This window comes from Nyctereutes procyonoides, unplaced genomic scaffold, assembly GCF_905146905.1.
Source record: "Nyctereutes procyonoides isolate TBG_1078 unplaced genomic scaffold, NYPRO_anot_genome, whole genome shotgun sequence".
Lineage (NCBI taxonomy): Eukaryota > Metazoa > Chordata > Mammalia > Carnivora > Canidae > Nyctereutes > Nyctereutes procyonoides.
The window spans coordinates 33,065,620-33,087,866 of NW_026575131.1; the positions used below are offsets into that span (position 1 = coordinate 33,065,620).

Genomic DNA, 22,247 nt, shown 5'->3' on the forward strand with positions numbered 1-22,247 from the left:
GACTGGGTTTTCCACAATTTTCCTGCCCAGCTTTGATAATTCATTAGACTAGCCACAGAACTCAGGAACACGGTTTATGTTTACTGGTTTATTTTTTTAAGATTTTATTTATTTATTCATGAGAGAGAGAGAGAGAGAGAGAGAGAGAGAGAGAGAGAGAGGCAGAGAGAGAGAGATGCAGAGACACAGGCAGAGGGAGAGAAGCAGGCTCCACGCAGGGAGCCCATGGCGGGACTTGATCCCTGGACTCCAGGATCACACCCTGGGCTGAAGGGAGGGGCTAAACTGCTGAGCCACCCAGGGATCCCCAGTTTACTGGTTTATTATAAAGGATGAAATTTGGTGGTAGGGGGAGTGGCACCTGGCTGGCTCAGTAATGGAGCATATGGACTCTTGATCTCAGGGTTGTGAGTTTAAGACCCAAGTTGGGTGTGTATCCTACTTAAAACACACACACACACACACACACACACACACACACAAAGGATACACTTTGGGAAGAACCAAATGGAAGAGGTGTGTAGGGTCAGGTAGGTATGGGTGGGTGGCAGTATGCTTCAGGGTGTATGTCATCCTCCCTGCATATTGAGGAGCTCTCTGAACCGTGTTGTTCAGGTGTTTTTACAGAGTGCAGTCTTCTTTTCTTTTCCTCCCTTCTCATTCCCTCCCACCCCATGCATTCACCAAAGGCTAGTAAGTAGGGCTGAAAATTCCAACCTCCTAATCCCTGGGTCTTTCCTGTGACTGGCCCCATCCCAAGGCTAAGGTACCCACCTAAGTCAACTCATCAACATAAACTTGGGTTTGATTGACAAGGGTTCATTAAGAACAACAAAGACATACTTCTATCACTCAGGAAATTTTAAGCGTTACAGGGGGCTCTATGCTAGAGACTGGGAATAAAGACCATATGTATTTTTATATTATACCACAGGTAATTGTCAAGATGATTCAGAGTATGCTAATATGATTTTTAAAAATCAGAATGAAAACACAAAAATGTTAACATGTCATAGAGAATTCTTTTACTCCCATGAATAGAGCAATAAATCCATGGATCCAAAGTTTCTGGTTTGAAAAATGCTACTAGGAGTTAGTGCTGTGAGGTGCATGGCCAAGTGGCTCAGTGTACATACAGATAAACGAAGGGGAGCCAGCGCCATAGAAAAAAACTGCTATGTCATATTGCTTTTTAATATGTTCAATATTCCCCCCCCCTTTTTTTTCCTTTACTGACTCCTTTTGGGTTTCAGATTGTGTTTGTTACTCCATTAATCTTCTCTTTTGGAATTTTAGCACCTCAGTGGTCACTCCACAGGTTAAAATATACACCCTTGACTTATTATAATTTACCTTAAGTTTGAATTTTATCATTTCGGAAACAACATAAATCTAAATCCTGGAGACCCGGATCGAGTCCCACATCCGGGTCCCGGCATGGAGCCTGCTTCTCCCTCTGCCTGTGTCTCTGCCTCTCTCTCTCTCTGTGTGTGTCTTTCATGAATAAATGGATAAAATCTTTAAAAAAAAATAAAGTAATTGAATTCTTTTTGTTTTTCCTTTTAATTAAAAAATTAAGCTTTTAAGAAAACCTTTATCAAGTATTTTATCAGTATATGAAGATGCAATTTTTATTTTTTTATTTTTATTTTTTTAAAAGATTTTATTTATTTATTCATGAGCAACACAGAGAGAGAGACCCAGACACAGGCAGAGGGAGAAGCAGGCTCCATACAGGTAGCCCGACGTGGGACTCGATCCCGGGTCTCCAGGATCACGCCCCGGGCTGCAGGTGGCACCAAACTGCTGCGCCACCAGAGCTGCCCCAATTTTTATTTTCAAAATGAAAAGTCTATTTATGATATGTATGAAGTGATTTATAATACCATTTTATAAAAATGCATTCCATTTTTCTTTTATTTTAGGAATTTTTAGAATGTGCTCATGATGCGTGCAAAGTACATAATGTTCAGCCAGTTAAATTTTTTCTTGAAAAAATGATTCAAACATATGAAATGATGATTGTGAGACATGGGTAAGATTATAGATTATCATTGTCTGCCTTTGCTAGATGCTTTCTTCAAGTCAAACTATTAAAACAAAATTTGTGAACCAAAGGATTCAATAAATTTTGTATGCTAGGTAGGCTAGAGAACGACAAGCTCCATCCCCTAGTTTCCATTCTAGTGACTTAAAACAAAGGTTTATTTCTCTCTCATGCTACCCATCCAACAAGGACTGGTAAGGCGTGCTCATTCAGTGATGTAGCACTAGCGATGAGCACAGTTTGCCCTTTTAGTCATCAGATTCGTTATTTGTTCTCCTTTATGCACAAACCCTTCTTTCCCCAGAAAACAACTTAAAAGTTCTAGTCAATCAACAAACTATACTTAAGGTTCAGGATCTCTAGGTGATAATGTTAGTTTCTGCATCAGATTTGGCAGTTGTTCCTCTTAATCGAAAGACCTACAGACTAGAAAAACAAGTTATTTGCCCTCCACACACCTAGTTTTAATTATAAAAGTGGGCTTACTAGCACAGGCTATTGGAGCAAACATTACTATCCAGAAATTGAAGGACTGGAGACACAGCCAACACTGGTAGCAATTCTGAAACCCACTTGGGGAACCCCAGTTCCAGCGATAAATTGACTGTTAAACTGATAGTTTCAACCTCAGGACCTCTCACTTGTAGGGACCTTTCCAAGGAGTCATCATCATTTGATATACATAATTTATTAGATAAGGGTATCATTAAAGAGGCTGTGGACATTCTGTATCCATAGTAATATATATAATTTTTTCCTACTTCACTGACTGTAGAAACTTTAAACCCCATAAAACTTGGATCCACTTCTGCATGATTTTGCAGGGGCTTTCTAGTTAACTATTTTCCATGGATACTGGTTCAACTTTCTTGAGAGGTCTATCCATCTTCATTTCCTTCCCTGTCACATGTGAGGTGGACAATAGAGAATTTGTTCCTGGGAGCTGAGAACTGTCTTCAGCCTGCTTCCTGCCTATAGAAAGTTGCGGTCTCAAAGGTCATGATTTTTTTTAAAGGCAGGATTTTATTTTATTTTATTTTATTTTATTTTATTTTATTTTATTTTATTTTTTATTTTTATTTATGGTAGTCACACACAGAGAGGGAGAGAGAGAGGCAGAGACACAGGCAGAGGGAGAAGAAGGCTCCATGCACCGGGAGCCTGACGTGGGATTTGATCCTGGGTCTCCAGGATCGCGCCCTGGGCCAAAGGCAGGCGCCAAACCGCTGCGCCACCCAGGGATCCCCCGCTGCACCACCCAGGGATCCCTAAAGGCAGGATTTTAAACAACACAAAACTTACAATGATATAAATTTTCAAACATATACAAAAATAGAGAAACTAGAAAAATCAACCCTCATGCATCCAATATGCAAGGATCATTTTTGTAAAATTTTTCTTATTTATTTAAGAGAAAAAGCACGAGTGAGGGAAAAGAGCAGAGGGAGAGGGAAAAGCAGAATCCCCGCTGAGCAGGGAGCCCAATGTGGGGCTCGATCCCAGGACCCTGGGATCAGAACCTTAGATGAAGGCAGATGCTTAACCAATTGAGTCACCCAGGTTCCCCTGCAAGGATCATTTTTAAGTCTCGAACATTCACATGTGTTTTCTTTGTCAGTAAACTCCCTCAAAAACTTGGTAAGCTTCTTATTTGTTTGATTCCAAGCAGCTCTATATGCCGGTAGACAAGCATATTCTTTATAAAGTCATACCTTTATAAATTTCCTTGCAGTATCCTTGAGCCTGTCAAACTTAATTGAGAAGGCCACAAGCTTAATCTATTTTACCTCCTGAAATGATTTTATCCTCCTGAAATGATTACTGGGAACCATATTAATCTTTCATAGATTTTAATAGTGATACAATGGCCCTACCCCTTAATATGATCCTTGGTGCCAGGCTGAGTAGATATTTGTTTTTTGAAGGTTTTCTCAGTTTATCTTTTACTAACTGGGGATGAGAATAAGTTGGTTGTAGATTCCTGAATTTCTGGACTTCCTCTATTCTCTTTTATTCCAACTTGCAAACTGGCCTTTTCTCCCCCCCCGGGCTTGTTTCTTTCCAATAGTTCTTTGTTAAATGTAGCCATCAGCTGGAATTATATAATAATGATATTCTATTTATTATCCTTTTTCCTAAAATGACAATTTCATTAGATATATTATCTGTTTCCCAAGTTATCTTACGAACAAATTTACCAAGTGTTTTATCATTGTATAACATTAATTGCTGATCTTTTATCTCTAATAACAGTTAATTTGCCATCCACAACCTGGTCTCTAAGCCAATGCCACATATTTCTTTTTATTTTTTAAGTTTTTAAAAAGATTTTATTTATTTGAGGAAGAGAGAGTGAGAGAGAAGGAATAGAGGCAGGGGCAAAAGGAGAAGCCGACCCACCACTGACCGGGAAGCCCAACATGGGCCTCAATCCTGGGATGCCAGGATCATGACCTGAGCCAAAAAGGCAGATGCTTAACCAACTGAGGCATCCAGGCTCCCCTTAAATCTTTTTTATTATGGGTAGAATACTTTGCCCTTCTAGGAACCAGTTTCTGTCAGTAAGGATGGGCTTAGGTTATTCTTTAGAAATGATCAGTTACTAAGACCCAAATCTTAGTGACTTAAAAAAACAAATGCTTATTTCTCATTCATACTGTGTCCATTTTAGGTTAACAGGAAAGATCTACTCATCATAATTACTCAGGGTTCCAGGCTGTTGGAGCAGCCAAAATCTTAACATTATGGGTCACTGCTGTGCTGGAGGGAGAAGCTCTGTAAGAAGAGAGCTCTGAAAGACTCCATCACTGGCAGTGATCTGTCCCCTGTTAGGAAGTAACACCCTCTTATTGCTCATTAGTCACTACAATTTCCACAAGAGGGCAAGGAATCTTCCTATGTGATGGGAGAGGGGAGATTCAGAAGTATTGGCAAAGAGCACTAACAATTATTATAGCAAATAAATTGAGGAAGGGGAACCTTTTTTACTTCTCTCCTTAGGAGGCTGAGAGACATTTTTTTTTCAATCTTAAGAGTGTACAGTTACATTTTCATTTTTATTTGGAGATTTTTTTATTATATTCTCTTTTGTAGATAGTGGTATTAATTAGTGAGTTTTAGAGATTAACCAGTTCAGAAGTTAAATGTATTCTCAAGTCTGAGAAAAATTCATAGAACTTCAAAAATTATAAATACTAATATTTTATACACCAGTATACAGGCAAATAATTTACCATTATTTTTTAGAATCTTCTTATATTATTCTTTTCCTTAATAGTTTCATGTTAGTAGGAGAGCCTTTCTCTGGTAAGACAAAAGTTCTACATGTGCTGGCTGATACCCTAACTCTTATGAATGAACGTGGCTATGGAGAGGAAGAAAAGGTCATTTATAGGACTGTAAACCCCAAATCCATTACTATGGGCCAACTTTTTGGACAATTTGATCCAGTGTCTCATGAGGTAATTTATAGTATAAATATTCTCTTATTGAAAATACACATTAAACCAAGAAATTTGAGATATTCTTAATATGATCACTTTATTGTTTTATAAAGGAAGCTTTCCAAATCTTTTTTTCCCTAGTGGACTGATGGTATTGTGGCCAATGCTTTTAGGGAATTTGCCTTATCAGAAACACCAGACCGGAAATGGGTTGTATTTGATGGCCCCATTGACACTTTGTGGATAGAGAGCATGAACACAGTATTGGATGATAATAAAAAGGTAACTCATCATGATTAAAAGCAAAACTGAAGCACGATGTGAATATACCAAACACTACTGAACTATATAAACTTAGAAAAAGGTTAATATAGTAGATTTAATGTAAAATGGGGTTTTTGGGGGGGGCCACAGTTTTTAAAAAAAAGCAAAATAGATGCAGACATGGTTAAGCAATATTATGTATTCAACAGTTGATTGACTAGGATTATATATTTACAGTAAAGGATGCAGCAAGCTTAATAAGTTTATAAATTATCTTTTCAATGAAAACTATACTGTAGTAAATCCTTTGCTTAATTTATTTTTGTAGAATAAAAGTGTATTAAAACCATTGTGTTAGCAGGAGGGCATAATAATGTAATAGACGTTAAGTTGTGAAGTGATTCTAGTTTTAGGGTTTCTTACAGAACTTCGATATTTTAGGAGGAAATAAAAAGGGTTCATTCCTTTTTGAAACCATTGAATACATACAAGCACTGTGAGATACACAGAAGAACTAGAAAATGGAAATCCTCTCAGTATTGTTTGTAATTGAGAGATAACATATAAACTATACTGTGTGACTAAGTTTAGGTTCTGCCCTTTTTTAAAACCTATATGTGCCTTCACATAACCATCATTTAAATAAAAATGAATAAAATTTCTTGCATTTACATGGTTCACTCATGTTCTTTCTGAATCAGTACACTTTCCCGCAGGGGCAATCCCTACTCTGACTTCTACTGTGATAAATTAATTTGCTGGTTATTGAATTTCATGAATATGGAATCATACTCCTTAGTGTTTTCCTTCTTGGGGTCAGCATGGTTTCTGTGATATTCATGTTGTTGTAGTTCCATTTTATTCTTTTTATGTCTGTATTAGTAACTTATATGAATATATCATAATTTATTTTCATACTTACATAAAATAACTACACTACTAAATAAGCAAATTAATTAGCATTCAAACAAATATGCCAGCATGTTGTCATGGGTAGTTGATCATTTATTCATATTCCTTTTTTCTGTTATATTCACTGAGCTAAGAAGTAGTATTGATTCATAAGAGAAAGGCTAATAAGGGTCTGGTTCAGAGCCAGGTAGGAGGATTGTCTCATATTGGATGAAAGGGAAGTAGGAACGGATAGGTCTAGATACAAGTAAACATGGATTTGATGTGGAAATTTGAAGGCAAATCCTTTTGATTAATTGATTATTTATTTAGTGAACTGGTAGACCCTGGTTCTTTGCACATTGGAGGACAAAAGGAGATTTAAGTTACCTATTATTGAAAATGAGGAAGAGAGGTGCCTATGAAAGCAGAGAAACATATCTGAGGATTAGTCATAGTGCCAAGGTCCACCTTTGTGAGATTTTCCCTACCAGTCTAAGCAGTTTGGATGTGAGTATAGACGAAGTTGCCAAGCTGGAAGTACAGAAGGACTTTAAAGATATTGATATGAGAGTACTGAAAGTGCTAGATGGTAGAATGGAAGCTGCTTAATAATGAGGGAAATGAAAACGAAGAACAAGTGTAGTAGGAGTCAGTGGGTAAGAGCACTGGATGGATAGGAGGCTTCAGGCAGAGACTGGCATGCTTGAATTTAGTATTTCAGAATTGTGTAGTGTTCCAGGAGAGAAGGTCCTAAGGTATATAAAGTGGATGACTAGAATGCCTTAGAAAAGTAAACGAAGACAAGGTAATCAAAGAACTAAGGGGCTGCCATGTCATGATGCTCTTCCTCATGGACACTGGGTCAGGCCAGGGTTATAGTAGAGAGGAAGAAACTGAACCAAGTATCAATGATGGCGTTGCTTGGGTGCTGGTAAGTGAGAAGAACAAGCATGTTTGTCAAAGAAGCAAGGGGTAGAGAGGGTGGAGTAGAGTATTTGGGAAACATCATGGGGGAGTAAGGAGAAAACTGATTCCACATCTCAAATTTGAAGCAAATAGGACAATGTTTGCTGAAATAATCTGGTAGAAAATGAAAAGTATTCTAGACCAACACTGTCCAATAGAACTTTCTGCAATGATAGAAATATTTGCATTGTCTAAGAAGGTAGCTACCAGTCATGTGTAGCTGGCTACTGAGCATTTGAAATATGGCTTAGTACAGGGTTCCCTGGCTGGCTCAGTCAGTAGAGCATGTGACTCTTGGTCTCAGGGTTGTAAGGTCAGGCCTCATGCTGGGTGTAGAGATTACTTAAAATCTTTTGAAAAACAGGGCTGGTGCAATTGAAGAACTGACTTTTAATTTTAACTACTTAAGATTAAATTGTTTAAATAGTTAAATTAATTAGATTTAGTTAGTTAAAATTAAATATAAATAGCCACATATGACTGCTGGCTAGCACACTGGACAATCAAGCTCTAGACCATTCATTTTTTTTTACAGATAAGAAACAAGTCCAGGAATGCTAAATACTGCCTTGTTGCCATATAACTAGATAGGGGCAAAGCTGGGGCTACAGTGATGGTTGTAAGGAAGAAACTGAAAAATAAATGAAGAGGAAGACTTACTAATGAAATTAACTTGGAATATCAATAGTATTAATTATTAAAATTTTTGAAAGCAAATGATAATTCCAAAGATAGAAGCCAAGGAGATTAAGAAGCTAAAATGACTTTAATAATAAAGGATAAGAAAGAAATTTGGCACAAGGGAAGCAGTTGATAAATTTCGGTGTTTTCATATTTGATTGAAGAGGAATATTTTAGATTGAAAGCAATCAAGAGGGCATAGCAAATATAATGCATGGGCCTTGATTGACTTGTTTTGAAGAATCAGTTGAAAAGACATTTCTAATACAACTGAGGAAATTTGAGTACTGGCTGAGAATTACATGATACTAAGGAGTTTTTGGTTAATTTTGTTAAGCTGTGATAATGTCATTGAGGTTATATAGAATACTCCTTACTTTTAAGGGATGAATATTGACATATTTGGACGTGAAATGCCATGGTATGCATAATGTTCTTTAAAATACTGTTTTAAAAAATGAAGCAAATGTGGCAAAATGTTGACATTGGTTAAATCCAAGAGATGGGTACCTGAATGTCCATGCTATTATCTATTTTCAACTTCTCTCTTTCATATTAATAAAGAGGTCTTCTGACAACTTTATAAAGTCGGAAGTATTTCATGTGATTTTATTAATAGTGAGAACTGAAATTTGTCTAGGATTTTTGCAGTATGTCATGTATTTCTCCTCCTGCTTAACTTGATGGGGGAGAAATTATCCCTATTTATAGATGAAGAGGCTGGGTCTCAGAGATATTATGTATTTGCTTACCTAGTAAGTAATTGACAGAGCTAGACCTTGAATTACAATTTTCTGGCTTCTGTTTTAATATTTCCTACATTATATCACAGCAGGATATATATTATCTTATACATAGAAAAAATTTTTACCTGAGAAGTTTGCTTTTTTAAAAAATAAACATATGAAAAATAATTGCCTTTAGCTTTGCCTTATGAGTGGAGAAATCATTCAGATGTCCCCTCAAATGAGTCTCATCTTTGAAGCAATGGACCTTTCCCAGGCCTCAGTAAGTTGATATTTTAATATAACAGTAGTTTGTGTATTCATTTGGTCAGTAGGTATTTTTTATTATGTGTCAGAAGACAAGTCAGGCAGCAGGATAAGATGAATAAGACCCAGTGTATTTAGGGAGGATAAGAAGCTTATAAATAGTCCCACTGTACTGCTATGCGTGTGTACTTTAAGAATATGGAGGGAGTGAGTGCCCAAGAGGGGATTGGGTAGAGGAGGACTATGGAAAATGTTTGAGTGTTTTATCTGGTTTTGAGGGTTAATACTTCTCTAGGGAGATTAGCTGGGCCTAGGCATTCCAAATCATGACAAGATGATATGCAAAGACCTGGAGCCATGACATGTCTGGGGATCTGTGATAGCAAACATTTCATCTAATGTATTTGAAGCTGTAGAGGAAGACAGGAGCTTCATCATGAAAGGCCTTATAGGTCATTCAAAGAAGTAGTTAATAACTGCCAGGTACCACTGGCATAAGGACAACTTTGAAAAATAAAATGTCTTTTTTCTCTAGCCAGCCACCGTAAGCCGCTGTGGCATGATTTATTTGGAACCCTCGCAGTTAGGATGGGAACCACTTGTATCCTCGTGGTTGAATTCCCTGAAAGAACCTCTTCAGGAACCAGATCATCAGGCTCTTCTGAGAGGACTTGTTGACTGGTTAATAAAGCCCACTTTACAGCTTCGTAGGAAAAACTGCAAGGTAACACTGTAATTCTCTGATCTGTTCAAGTTTTTTTAGTTTCCATTCAACTTGACCTAAGTCTAAAGTCACAGTAGTAGGATAAATAACTAAAATCAGTTTCTTCTTAGACATTTGGTATTCACTTTTTAAAATGGGATGTTCATTGTGACAATCAGTAGTTCACATGCACTTGTAAGAAATAATCAGTGCCATGCACACTTCACCCAGTTTCCCCCAGTGGTAACATTTTGCAAGGCTACATTATATCACAACAAGGATATTGACATTAATACTATCTACTGATCTTATTCAGATTTCAATGGTTATATTTGTACTCACGTGTGTGTGTGTGTGTCTCTCTCAGGGTTTCATTTAAAAATTTTTAATAATTTATAGAGCAGCCCAGGTGGCTCAGTGGTTTGGTGCTGCCTTCAGCCCAGGGCGCGATCCTTGGAGACCCGGGATCAAGTCCCACGTCAGGATCCCTGCATGGAGCCTGCTTCTCCCTCTGCCTGTGTCTCTGCCTCTCTCTCTGTGTGTCTCTCATGAATAAATACATAAAAATCTTTAAAATTTTTAAAAAAATAATTTATAATTTTAAATCTAAGCGCAACTTTGTGCCCTTTGCCCAATGTATCCCCATTACCCCACTTCCCAAGGCCCGGTGACCACCATTTTACTCTGGTTCTATACATTCAACTTTCAGATTCTGCATATAAGTGACATGCAATTTTTTCCTTTCTGTGTCTGACTTTCCACTTATCATAATATCTTAAAGTTCATCCCTGTTGCTGCAAGTAGCAGGATTTCTCTTTTAAGTCTGAATAATATTCCATTATAGATATATATATAGGTATATATATATACACACACACATATATATACATATATATGATATTTCTTTTTTTAAAAGATTTTATTTATTCAGTAGAGTCAGAAAGAGAGAGAGAGAGATAATGAGAGAGAGAGAGAGAGAGAGAGAGAGAGAGGCAGAGACACAGGCAGAGGGACAAGCAGGCTCCATGCAGGGAGCCTGACGTGGGACTTGATCCCGGGACTCCAGGATCACACCCTGGGTTGAAGGTGATGCTAAACCGCTGAGCCGCTGGGGTTGCCCTATATAATATTTCTTTATCCATTTTTCCATCAATAAACAATTTGTGTCCATATCTTGGTTATTGGGAATAATTCTGTAATGAACATGGTAGTTCCATTGCACATGGGAGTGCAATGAACATATATCTTTGAGGTATTGATTTCATGTCTTAAAAAGGGATTGCTGAATCATATAGTAGTTCTATTATTACTTTTTTGAAGATACTCCATACTGTTTTCCACAGTGGCTGTACCAATTTATATTCACACCAACAGTGCACAAGGGTTCTCTTTTCTCCACATCCTCACCAAGACTAATCACCTCATCTTTATAGTCATCCTAACAGGTGTGAGGTGATATCTGGTTTTGATTTGCATTTCTCTGGTGATTAGTGATGTTGAGTGCCTTCCTATATACCTATTAGCCATTTGTATATCTTCTTTAGAAAAAGTGTCTGTTCAGGTCCTTTGCCCATTTTTAAATTGGAATGTTTGGGTTTTTTTTGCTATTACACTGTGTTAGTTTCTTATAAATTTGGATGTTAACACCTTATCGGATACATGGTTTGTTTGCACGTATTTTCCCTAAATTTATAGGTTGCCTCATGACCCATAAGATCATGACTTGAGCAGAAACCAAGAGTTGGATGCTCAATGGATTGAACCACCCAGGCATGCCCCTTCCCGCATTGTGTATTCTTGTTGCCCTAGTGGAAGATCAGTTGACTTTATGTTTGGGTTTATTTTGGATTTTCTATTCAGTTCCATTGGTTTATATGTCTGTTTTTATGCCAGCATCACACTGTTTTGATTACTTGATTACTGGAGCTTTGTAATATAATTTGAAATCAGGATGTGTGATACTTTCAGCTCTGTTCTTTCTTAAGATTATTTTGGTTATTTGGAATCTTTTGTAGTTCCACACAAATTTTTAGAATTTTAAAATTTTTTTGCCAAAAATGCTTGTAATTTTGGTAGGGATTGCTTTGAATCTGTAGATCACTTTAGGTACTATGGACATTTTAACAATGCTAATTTTTCCAGTCCATGAGCACAGAATGTTTTCCCATTTATTTGGGTCTTCTTCAATTTCTTTCATTAATATTTTACAGTTTTCAATGTACAGATCTTTCACATTCCTGGTTAAATTTATTCCTAAGTATTTTATTCTTTTTGATGCTATAATAAATGGGATTGTTTTCTTGATTTACTTTTCAGATAGATCATTGTTGGTGTAAACAAATGCAATTGACTTTTGTATGTTGGTTTTGTATCTTGTAACTTTACTGAATTTATTCTAAAAGGTTTTTTTGTTTTTGTTTTTGTTTTTTTTGCATGGAGTCTTTAGGGTTTTCTACATATAGGATCATGTTATCTAGAGATAGAAATCATTTTGCTTCTTTTCTGATTTGGATGCCTTTTATTTCTTGTCTGATTGCTTTAGTTAGTACTTCTTGTTGAAAAGGATTGGTGAGAGTGTGCATTCTTGCCTCATACCAAATCTTAGAGGAAGAGCTTTCAGTTTTACCCCAGGGATTATGATTTTAGTTGTGGGCTTTTCATAAATGTCCTCTATCTTATTGCAGAGATTTCCCTTTATTTTGTGGAGAGTTTTTAATCACAAATGGAGGTTGAACTTTGTCAAATACTTTTTCTTTTCTTTTCTTTTTTAGCAGTTTTTTAAAAATTTATTTTTTATTGGTGTTCAATTTGCCAACATATACAATAACACCCAGTGTTCATCCCCTCAAGTGCCCCCCTCAGTGCCTGTCACCCAGTCACCCGCATCCCCCGCCCCCTCCCCTCCTACCACCCTGTTGGTTTCCCAGAGTTAGGAGTCTCTCATGTTTTGTCTCCCTTTCTGATATTTCCCACTCATTTTTTCTCCTTTCCCCTTTATTCCCTTTCACTATTTTTTATATTCCCCAAATGAATGAGACCATATAATATTTGTCCTTCTCCAATTGACTTATTTCACTCAGCATAATACCCTCCAGGTTCATCCACGTTGAAGCAAATGGTGGGTATTTGTCGTTTCTAATGGGTGAGTAATATTCCATTGTATACATAAACCACATCTTCTTTATCCATCATCTTTCGATGGACATCGAGGCTCCTTCCACAGTTTGACTATTGTGGACATGGCTGCTAGAAACATCGGGGTGCAGGTGTCCTGGCGTTTCATTGCATCTGTATCTTTGGGGTAAATCCCCAGCAGTGCAATTGCTGGGTCGTAGGGCCGATCTGCTTTTTAACTCTTTGAGGAACCTCCACACAGTTTTCCAGAGTGGCTGCACCAGGTCACATTCCCACCAACAGTACAGGAGGGTTCCCCTTTCTCCACATCCTCTCCAACATCAAATGCTTTTTCTTAATTTATTGAGATGATCATGTGATTTTTGTCTTTCATTTTGTTAACATGACATATCACATTGCTTAATTTGCATATCCCTTGCCTCTCAGGCATAAATACCTTTTGGTTATGGCATGTAATCTTTATAGTGTGTTGAATTCAGTTTGCTAGTATTTTTTTTTTAAGATTTTATTTATTTATTCATGAGAGACAGAGAGAGAGGCAGAGACACAGGCAGAGGGAAAAGCAGGCTCCATGCAGGGAGCCCAAGGTGGGACTCCATCCCGGGTCTCCAGGATCATGCCTTGGGCTAAAGGTGGCGCTAAACCACTGAGCCACCAGGGTTGCCCCAGTTTGCTAGTATTTTATTGAAGATTTCTGCATCTATATTCCTCAGAGATTTTGGCTTATAATTTTCTTGTGATTCCTTTGTCTGACTTTGTTATCAAGGTGATTCTAGCTTCAAAAAGTAAGCTTAGAAGTATTTCCTCTACTTCTATTTTTTGGGAGAGTTTAAAAAAGATTGGTATTAATTCTTCTTTGAATGTTTGGTAAAATTTGGTTGTAAAGTCATCTGGACTCTAGGAAGTTTTTGATTACTATTTCATCTCTTTATTATTGATCTGTTCCAGCTTTCTATTTCTTCTTACTTCAGTCTGGGTAGATTGTACGTTTTCCTAGATAAATTCCTTCCAAGTTATCTATTCCTAGATAAATTCCTTCCAAGTTATTCAGTTTGTTTGCATGTAATAGTTCATAATTATCCCCATAACTCTAATCTCTTCAAGTTCACCTGGCTTCTACTCTGTCTCTTCACCATATGACCCTTAAAAGGATTTAGGGTCGGATATTTCAGAATGATCTCCTCATCTTGAGATCCTTAACTGCATCTTCCAATACCTTTTTTCCATTTAGGATCACATTCATGAGTTCTGGGATATGACATGGGCCTCTCCTTTTGGGGACCACCATTCAACCTGCTACACATGTACACACACACACATGCGCACACACACACACACTCATACACATTAGTAACTTACATATAAATAAAAATATTGATATTGGGAAGGCAAAAGGTATTCAGTAGATTTTCTTCATCTTAAAATATTACTTTAGAGATAGGAAAAATGTTCTGCACATAAGAAAAAAGTGAATTCTACTTTATGAAAATTCTGTACAATGTCTTCATAGAAAAAATATAGTCATTTTTCAGTTTTACAATTTTAAAATTCTAATACTATATGTTGCAAATAATAAAAAATAGGCTTCATCTTTCTGATGAGTGATGGATTTTCTTTTCATAATTTATTCCCATATTTTCCACATCTACTTAGTCCCCAGGATCTATTGATCTTTCTTGCTAACTTTTATTTGTCCTCTCCTCTCCTCTCCTCTCCTTTCCATTCAGGTTCTTCTGACCACTCCCTCTTATGGTAGCCACAGTTCTGACCTTTATAATTTCTTACCTGAATCAACTTAATAGAGCTGTTCCAATGCATTCTACATCCTTCTACCAGAATGAGGATTCCAAAATACAAATTCATTCCATTAACTTATTTTCTGTCTAACTTATTCCACTTAGTATAATACCCTGTAGGTCCATCCATGTTGCTGCAAATAGCAAGATCTCATTCTTTTTAAATTTATTTTTATAGCTGAGTAACATTCCATTATATATATACCACACTTCTTCATTCATCTATTGATGGACACTTGGGTTGCTTGCATATCTTGTCTATTGTGAATAATGCTGCAATATATATATATAGGTGTGCTTATATATTTTTGAATTCATTTTCTTGGGGTAAATACCCAGAAGTGGAATTAGTGGATTGCCTGGTACATCTATTTTTAATATTTTCAGGAGCCTCTGTACTGTTTTCCAGAGTGGTTGCACCAGTTTGTGTTCTCACCAACAGTGCACGAGGGTTTCCTTTTCTCCACATCCTCACCAACACTTGTCATTTTTTATTTTTTTGATACTAGCCATTCTGACTAGTGTGAGAGTTTTTAGATGAAATATTTTTTCTATTCTCCAAATAAGGTGAAAGTAAAGTATCTTACTCTTTCCACTTTGCAGGAACTGATTCCAACAAGTGATAGCAATGTGGTTGTATCTCTCACACGCCTCTTTGAAGTACTACTCTGTAATGTGCTAGAAAATGATCCTACAAGCAAGCATATTCGTATTTGGATTATGGTAGGCTTTACACTTAATGAGATTTTAATTTACAGAATAAAATGTGCCTCTGGAAATGATAATTATGTTAAGGAAGACTATACAGTCCAGAGCTGTTTTTTGGTGAGCACCAAAAGATTAGCTGAAGGCATCAAAATCACCCTGACCTAGTATTCTGACTTAAAAAAAAATTTAAAGAAAGTAAGATATAGGACGCCTGGGTGGCTCAGTGGTTGAGTCCATCTGCCTTCAGCTTAGGGCATGATCCTGGAATACCAGGATCGAGTCCCCCATGGGGCTCCCTCCGAGGAGCCTGCTTCTCCCTCTGACTATGTCTCTGCCTCTGTCTCTGCCTCTTTCTCTTTGTGTCTCTCATGAATAAATAAATAAATCTTTTTTTTTAAAGGGGGTAAACTCCTAAAAGAGGAATTCCTAGATCATTTGATATGGGCATGTTATTTTTATTTTTTTAAGTAGACTCCACACCCAGCATGGAGCCCAACACAGGGCTTGAACTCACAACCCTGAGATAAAACCTGAGCTGAGATTGAGTCAGATGCTCAGCCAACTGAGCCACCCAGGCACCCTAGTATATGGGCATTTTAAATTTAGATAGATAGTGCCTGAGAAATATTGTTCTCTCTGATTTAGCTATGCTCCACTCCAGTATCTCTGTAGATCTGGCCTTTTCCAAATATGTGAGCCAGGCCTCCGTCATATGATAAATTTTAGTGAATTTGTTAAAAATTTATTTTAAATCATTCGTTTAAACTTTTTTTTTTTTTTTAACCAACAGGCTACCTTTATATTTTCTTTGATTTGGTCCATTGGAGGAAGTTGTGATACAGACGGTCGGATCATTTTTGATGCTTTCCTACGGGCAGTCATCCTGGGAAGAGATGGAAACAACCCAGTGCCTGAGTCTGTTGGTAAATGGGAATGCCAATTTGATGAAAAAGGTCTGGTTTATGACTACGTGTATGAGGTATGGTATGAAATGCTAGTTATGATAAACTATAAAACACAAAGTGTTGGAGCAGCTGGCAGCTCTGAGTTCCCATCCTAGTGTTGTCTTGAGCCCTATGGTTCGCAGTTTTGTTCCTTCTCTTTTGTTTCTCTTCCTTTAGCTTGTGGATGGTGCAGATAAACTTTCTTTAAGGCTATTTTACAGTTTCAGATTTAAATTAAATCTATTTTCTCCACTTTAAAAAAATGTACAAAACGATTCTTTTAAACAGCAAGCATCTGAATAATCATTCAGATTCATGCAAACTTTACTTCACAGAGACCTAAGATCTGCAGAGAGTCTTAAGTATAGCTTTCCCTAGATCTCAGGACTTGCAGAGAAAGAGGCAAGCCTAGAAGGGCGAGTTGCTAGCAAAATCAGGACCTGAATCCAGCTCTCCTGACTACCAGTGTAGAAATGTTTCCCAGCACCATGCTAATACAGAATCTTCAGAATATGACCCGAAGCAGAGTTTCATCTTCATTAGTCATAGTGGGAAGTCAACAAAATAATCTCTAAAACTAAAAAAAAAAAATCAAGAAATGATAACACAAGCATATTCTCTGAGTTGGCGGTGAATTCCAAATGTCCAGCTTAAGGGGTAAAGGTATAATGGCTGCTGGAGAAGAGGAAACAAGAGTGGGAAACTACTGTTTTTCTCAACCTTCATAAAAGTTTTGACTTTAAAATATATGCATATATAACTTTGATAGAAATGAAAGCCACAACTTAAAAAAATTAGGAATATGAATTACTAAAGTAACATTCACCCAGACTTACAAAATTACCACGTGTTTGTACAATTTGCCAGATAATAAGAAAATTCTTTGATGCCAGCTATAGCACTGAACTAGGAGGATAGTTAATCCAAAGAAAAATGTGTTTTTTTAAATTGGGTGGTGGATTCATGGGTGCTTTTTAATCTACTTCATGACTATAAAATATTATATTCATTATTTTAGATTAATTATTCCCACAAAAGGTTTTATTATGATGATTAATTATTCCCACAAAAGGTTTTATTATGATGATAAACTAAGTTTTTAAAAGCAAACATGACATCAGTGTGTTAAAGAGCCTTTCAGGTATCAAGTGCATGGTTATATTTTAAAACTTATGTTCTCTTTTAGTTGAAAAACAGAGGTCGCTGGCTCCATTGGAATGAATTAATTAAAAGTACTAATTTAGGAGAAAAACGTGTCAAGATTCAAGATATCATAGTCCCTACAATGGACACAATTAGATATACATTTCTAATGGATTTGAGTATTACCTATGCAAAGTAAGAAACTCTGTTATGGACATGGAATTTAAATATAATAGTGCCATTCTAATAGAATCACAGGATTTTTTTTTTTTAAGAGAAGGAGAGAGAGAGTGGGAGAAGAGGGCAGAGGGAGAGGTAGAGAATCCCAAGCAGGCTCCATGCCCAATGTGGAGCCTGATGCAGGGCTTGATCTCACACATCTGAGATCATGACCTGAGCTGAAATCAAGAGTCAGATACTTAATCCACCCAGAAACCCTGGATCATAGAACTTTTTTTTTTTTTGATCATAGGACTTTTGAAGTAAACTTGGAGGTCATTCATTTTCAGATAACTAAGACCCTGAGGAACTAATTGACATCCCAACAGTGACCTCTGTTACTAGTGGCAAACCTAGAATCCAGGTTTTCTATTACCTACACCAAAAATTAGCCATCATACTTTGTCACCTCATAAGCCACCTTATATTTATTGTATGAGTAACAGTGAACTAAAAATCAGTTGCAGTGTTAGTGGTAAACAGATATGTATTCTACACCTCAAAGATTTAATATGCTCCTGAGTATTAACCATGATCCACATTCTCCCATTTAGCACTTTTCAAGTATGTCCTATGCCAGTTCTTCATAACTTAAGATGAATGTGAAAATCGAAGACTAGGGGTGCCTGGGTGGCTCAGTTGGTTAAGCATCTGCTTTCAGCTCAGGTCATGATCAAGTGGGTCCTGGAATCAGGTCCCACTTCGGACTTCCCGCTTGGCAGGGAGGCTGTTTCTCCCTCTACCCGTCCCTCCTGCTTGTGCTCTCTCTCTCTCTCTTAAATAAATAAATAAAATCTTTTAAAAATATTGTAAAAAATCATAGACTTAAATCAGAAAAGCACATCAAGAAGAGTGTACATTTCCTGACACATTTCCTGACACTAATCAAAAGCCTAGCATGTACTGTAGGGCGTATTCATATCAACTTAATGACATTCTTATACTTATTTTTCTTTTAAAACATTATCATTTATCATTAATACTATTTAAACTAGACAAGCTTAAATAATATGCATGAATGTCATAGTTTTTTTTTTTTCTTGTTTGGTTGGTTTTTGATAAAGAACCTATTTCTTAGTGAATTTTCAAGACAATTTTATCTAGTTTAATTTTTTAAAAAAACTACATACACAGGAAAAATAGCCCATAAGGGAACATTATTTTATCCCTATTGTTACACTTAAAAGTATTTTTAAATCCAGTATAGTTAACATACAGTGTTGTATTAGTTTCAGATGTGTGGGTATAGTGACTCAACACTTCTGTGCATTACTCAGTGCTTTATTTGTTACATTTTTGCATTTCGAGGCTAATATTGAAAAGAAGAAGGCAAGGAAGTCACTAGACTATTCTGGGAAGTTCCTAGTGTAAGAGCTCTTTTGTGCTATGAACCATTTATCAGAATAATAATTTTTTTAACTTTAAAAATTTTTTAATTTTTTAAAAAGATTTTATTTATTTCAGAGAGAGCATGAGCAGAGGGTGGGTTAGAGGCAGAGGGTGAAACAGGTTCCCCACTGAGCACGGAGCCTGACTCAGGGTTCTATCCCAGGACTCTGGGATCATGACCTAAACTGAAGGCAGATGCTTAACTGACTGAGCCATCCAGGCACCCCTAGAATAATGCTTTTAAATGAGTACATACAAATACAGAATTACAAAGGAAAGGAGATATTGAAACCCATTAAGATATTAGACAAATCATGGGGATCCCTGGGTGGTTCAGTGGTTCAGCAACTGCCTTTGGCCCAGGGCGTGACCCTGGAGTCCTGGGATCGAGTCCCCGCATCAGGCTCCTGCCATGGAGCCTGCTTCTCCCTCTCCCTGTCTCTCTCTCTCTCTCTCTATCATGAATAAATAAATAAAATCATTGAAAAAAAGATATTAGACAAATCTGGGTATGGTAGTAATACATGTGCTGCTTTCTTGACACATTAAATAATGTCATCTAGCAGTGGGTCTGATGCCTATCATAATTTCAAATAATAGGCATGAGTGGTATTTTTGAGATATCTGTAACCATTGTAATATTTAGAATAATATCTGTGATTTCTATTAGTGATAAAGACACAGGTACTATTGATATAAGTGCTCCATTTTAGTTAAAGATAGTAAAAATAAATATATAACCTTTTTGTCATCCAAGTTCATAGATTCCCTGAATACTAAAAATTTCTTCTATTGGTCCATGGGCTCCAAGTTAAGCACAGTATTTTATTTAAAAATTTTTACAGATTTTATTTATTTATTTGACAGAGAGAGCATGGTGGGTAGGGACAGAGGGAGAGGGAGAAGCAGGCTCCCCACTGAGCAGGGAGCCTGATGCGGGGCTTGATCCCAAGACCTGGATCATGACCTGAGCCAAAGGCAGCACTTAACCACCTGAGCCACCCAGGCACCCCTAAAATTTTTTAAATAATTTTCCATAAGGCGAGTGTTACTCAGACTGAAACATATAGATGAACATTCAGAGGCCACTGTAGTTCTAAAAGAACTTTAATTTTATGTTTATGCTTTAATGGTAATATTTAAAATTAATATTGACATAATTTGGGCCCTTTAGATGACCTCTTAGAACACTGTTGCTCAGTCCTTGTGTTTGTCTTTTTGTATTGTGTGGGGCCAAGTCATCCATTAAAGAATCAGTGTTTAATTTTTAATTTTAAACAGTCTTTCCATGTGAACATAAACTCATAGGGTTTTTTTTTCTCTTTTAAATTATGATCGGGCAGCCCGGGTGGCTCAGCAGTTTGGCGCCGCCTTCGGCCCAGGGCATGATCCTGGAGTCCCGGGATCAAGTCCCACGTCGGGCTCCCTGCATGGAGCCTGCTTCTCCTTCTGCCTGTGTCTCTGCCTCTCTCTCTCTCTGTCTCTCATGAATGAATAAATTTTAAAGAAATCTTTAAAAAATAAATAAAATATAAATTAGTTATGATCACTCAAGAATGAGAAACCCTGCCTTGAGGCCCTACTGAATGAAGAATTCTTAGAGTTTGCTTTTGGACAAATGTTTTCAAGAAGTAAGTATATGCTTCTAAAGGAAACTCTAAAATGCTATTAACAGGTGTAATATAACTATTAGCTTTATACTTCACAGTCACCTAGTTTTTTAATAACTGCAAAACAGCCTAAACCTATTTTAATGGCATCATCTTGAATCTGTCTCTTCTACCTTGTACTCTCTTACCTGGACCCCCAACTGAAAAAGTACAAATACATCACTTTTCTGAGGAGACAAACTTTAGCTTTCTTTTCTGAAAAGCAAAGCGTGTTATTACTTTGTTTATGAGTATTTTGGGGGCATAGCAATAATAGTTTGTTACTATGAAAGTCTCAGTAACAGTAAGCAGATGTGTGTGCCAAGTCTCACTTTTTACCAGTCTTACATGAAATAACAGTGGTGGATTAAAATGTGAATTTTTAGATAAAGGTGATTTCATTACTTAGGTTTTCAATTAATTCCAGCCTTTTGTAATAGAAATGTTTTTTTTTTGTAATAGAAATGTTATTCTGACTTTTTCTCTTGTTTGATGATATGTTCATTGTTTCCATAAAGGCCACTGCTTTTAGTGGGTCCAACAGGTACAGGAAAATCAGTGTATGTGAAGGATAAACTAATGAATCACTTGGAAAAGGACCAGTATTTCCCTTTTTATGTTAATTTCTCTGCACGGACCAGCGCCAACCAAGTTCAGGTTCGTTTAAAGCCAGAAACATGGGTCCGTAATTAACTTTTTTGCCTTATTTGATTAGTGTTTAAAACTGTATATTAAATAAGCTGTGTAAGTCTTCTATAATTTAAAGGGAACTTCAAGACTCTTGTTTTTGGCATTATAAGTACATTTGAAAAAAAAACTTTAAGGACAAAAGTTCAAGAGAACATTTTAAAAAAAATTTATGTTCCCATTTTTATTAATTAAATCCCTAGGTTATAAATTGTTATTTTAAACAAAGGATAAAAGACATCCCAATTAACTAATGATTTCCAAGAGAATTGTAATGTTGGAACCACATTCAAGGGAACATTTTTGTATTAATACTGGATTCTTGAGCTTTGTTATCCTTTGAATTAAGTCCAAGAAGAAGCCACAATTGATTTCTTAACTGGAGAAAAGCCAGGGGCTTGAGGGAGCTGGAAGAAAATGAGAACTTTCTTTGTTTTCTTTTTATTTTTTTGCTGCCAAGTCTATCTTTATATTATATATATATATATTTTATTGAGAGTGAGAACTTTCAATTGTTCTTTTTAGACTCTTCCCAGATGGCCCTTAAGAGCATTTACAGTTTACTGAAGCTCTGTCCGTGAAAGACA

General features: G+C 36.7%; 1 protein-coding gene across 1 annotated transcript in view; it reads left to right on the forward strand.

Moving 5' to 3' along the window:
* Positions 1 to 22,247, forward strand: part of DNAH12 (dynein axonemal heavy chain 12) — a 211,420-nt gene that overhangs the window by 84,304 nt on the left and 104,869 nt on the right. Inside the window, exons 30-38 of the mRNA XM_055344074.1 lie at positions 1,926 to 2,035; positions 5,325 to 5,508; positions 5,632 to 5,772; positions 9,220 to 9,303; positions 9,823 to 10,011; positions 15,525 to 15,644; positions 16,420 to 16,608; positions 17,760 to 17,911; positions 21,492 to 21,630. Of these exons, the coding sequence (XP_055200049.1) occupies positions 1,926 to 2,035; positions 5,325 to 5,508; positions 5,632 to 5,772; positions 9,220 to 9,303; positions 9,823 to 10,011; positions 15,525 to 15,644; positions 16,420 to 16,608; positions 17,760 to 17,911; positions 21,492 to 21,630 (1,308 nt within the window). The remainder of the gene's footprint in view (positions 1 to 1,925; positions 2,036 to 5,324; positions 5,509 to 5,631; positions 5,773 to 9,219; positions 9,304 to 9,822; positions 10,012 to 15,524; positions 15,645 to 16,419; positions 16,609 to 17,759; positions 17,912 to 21,491; positions 21,631 to 22,247) is intronic.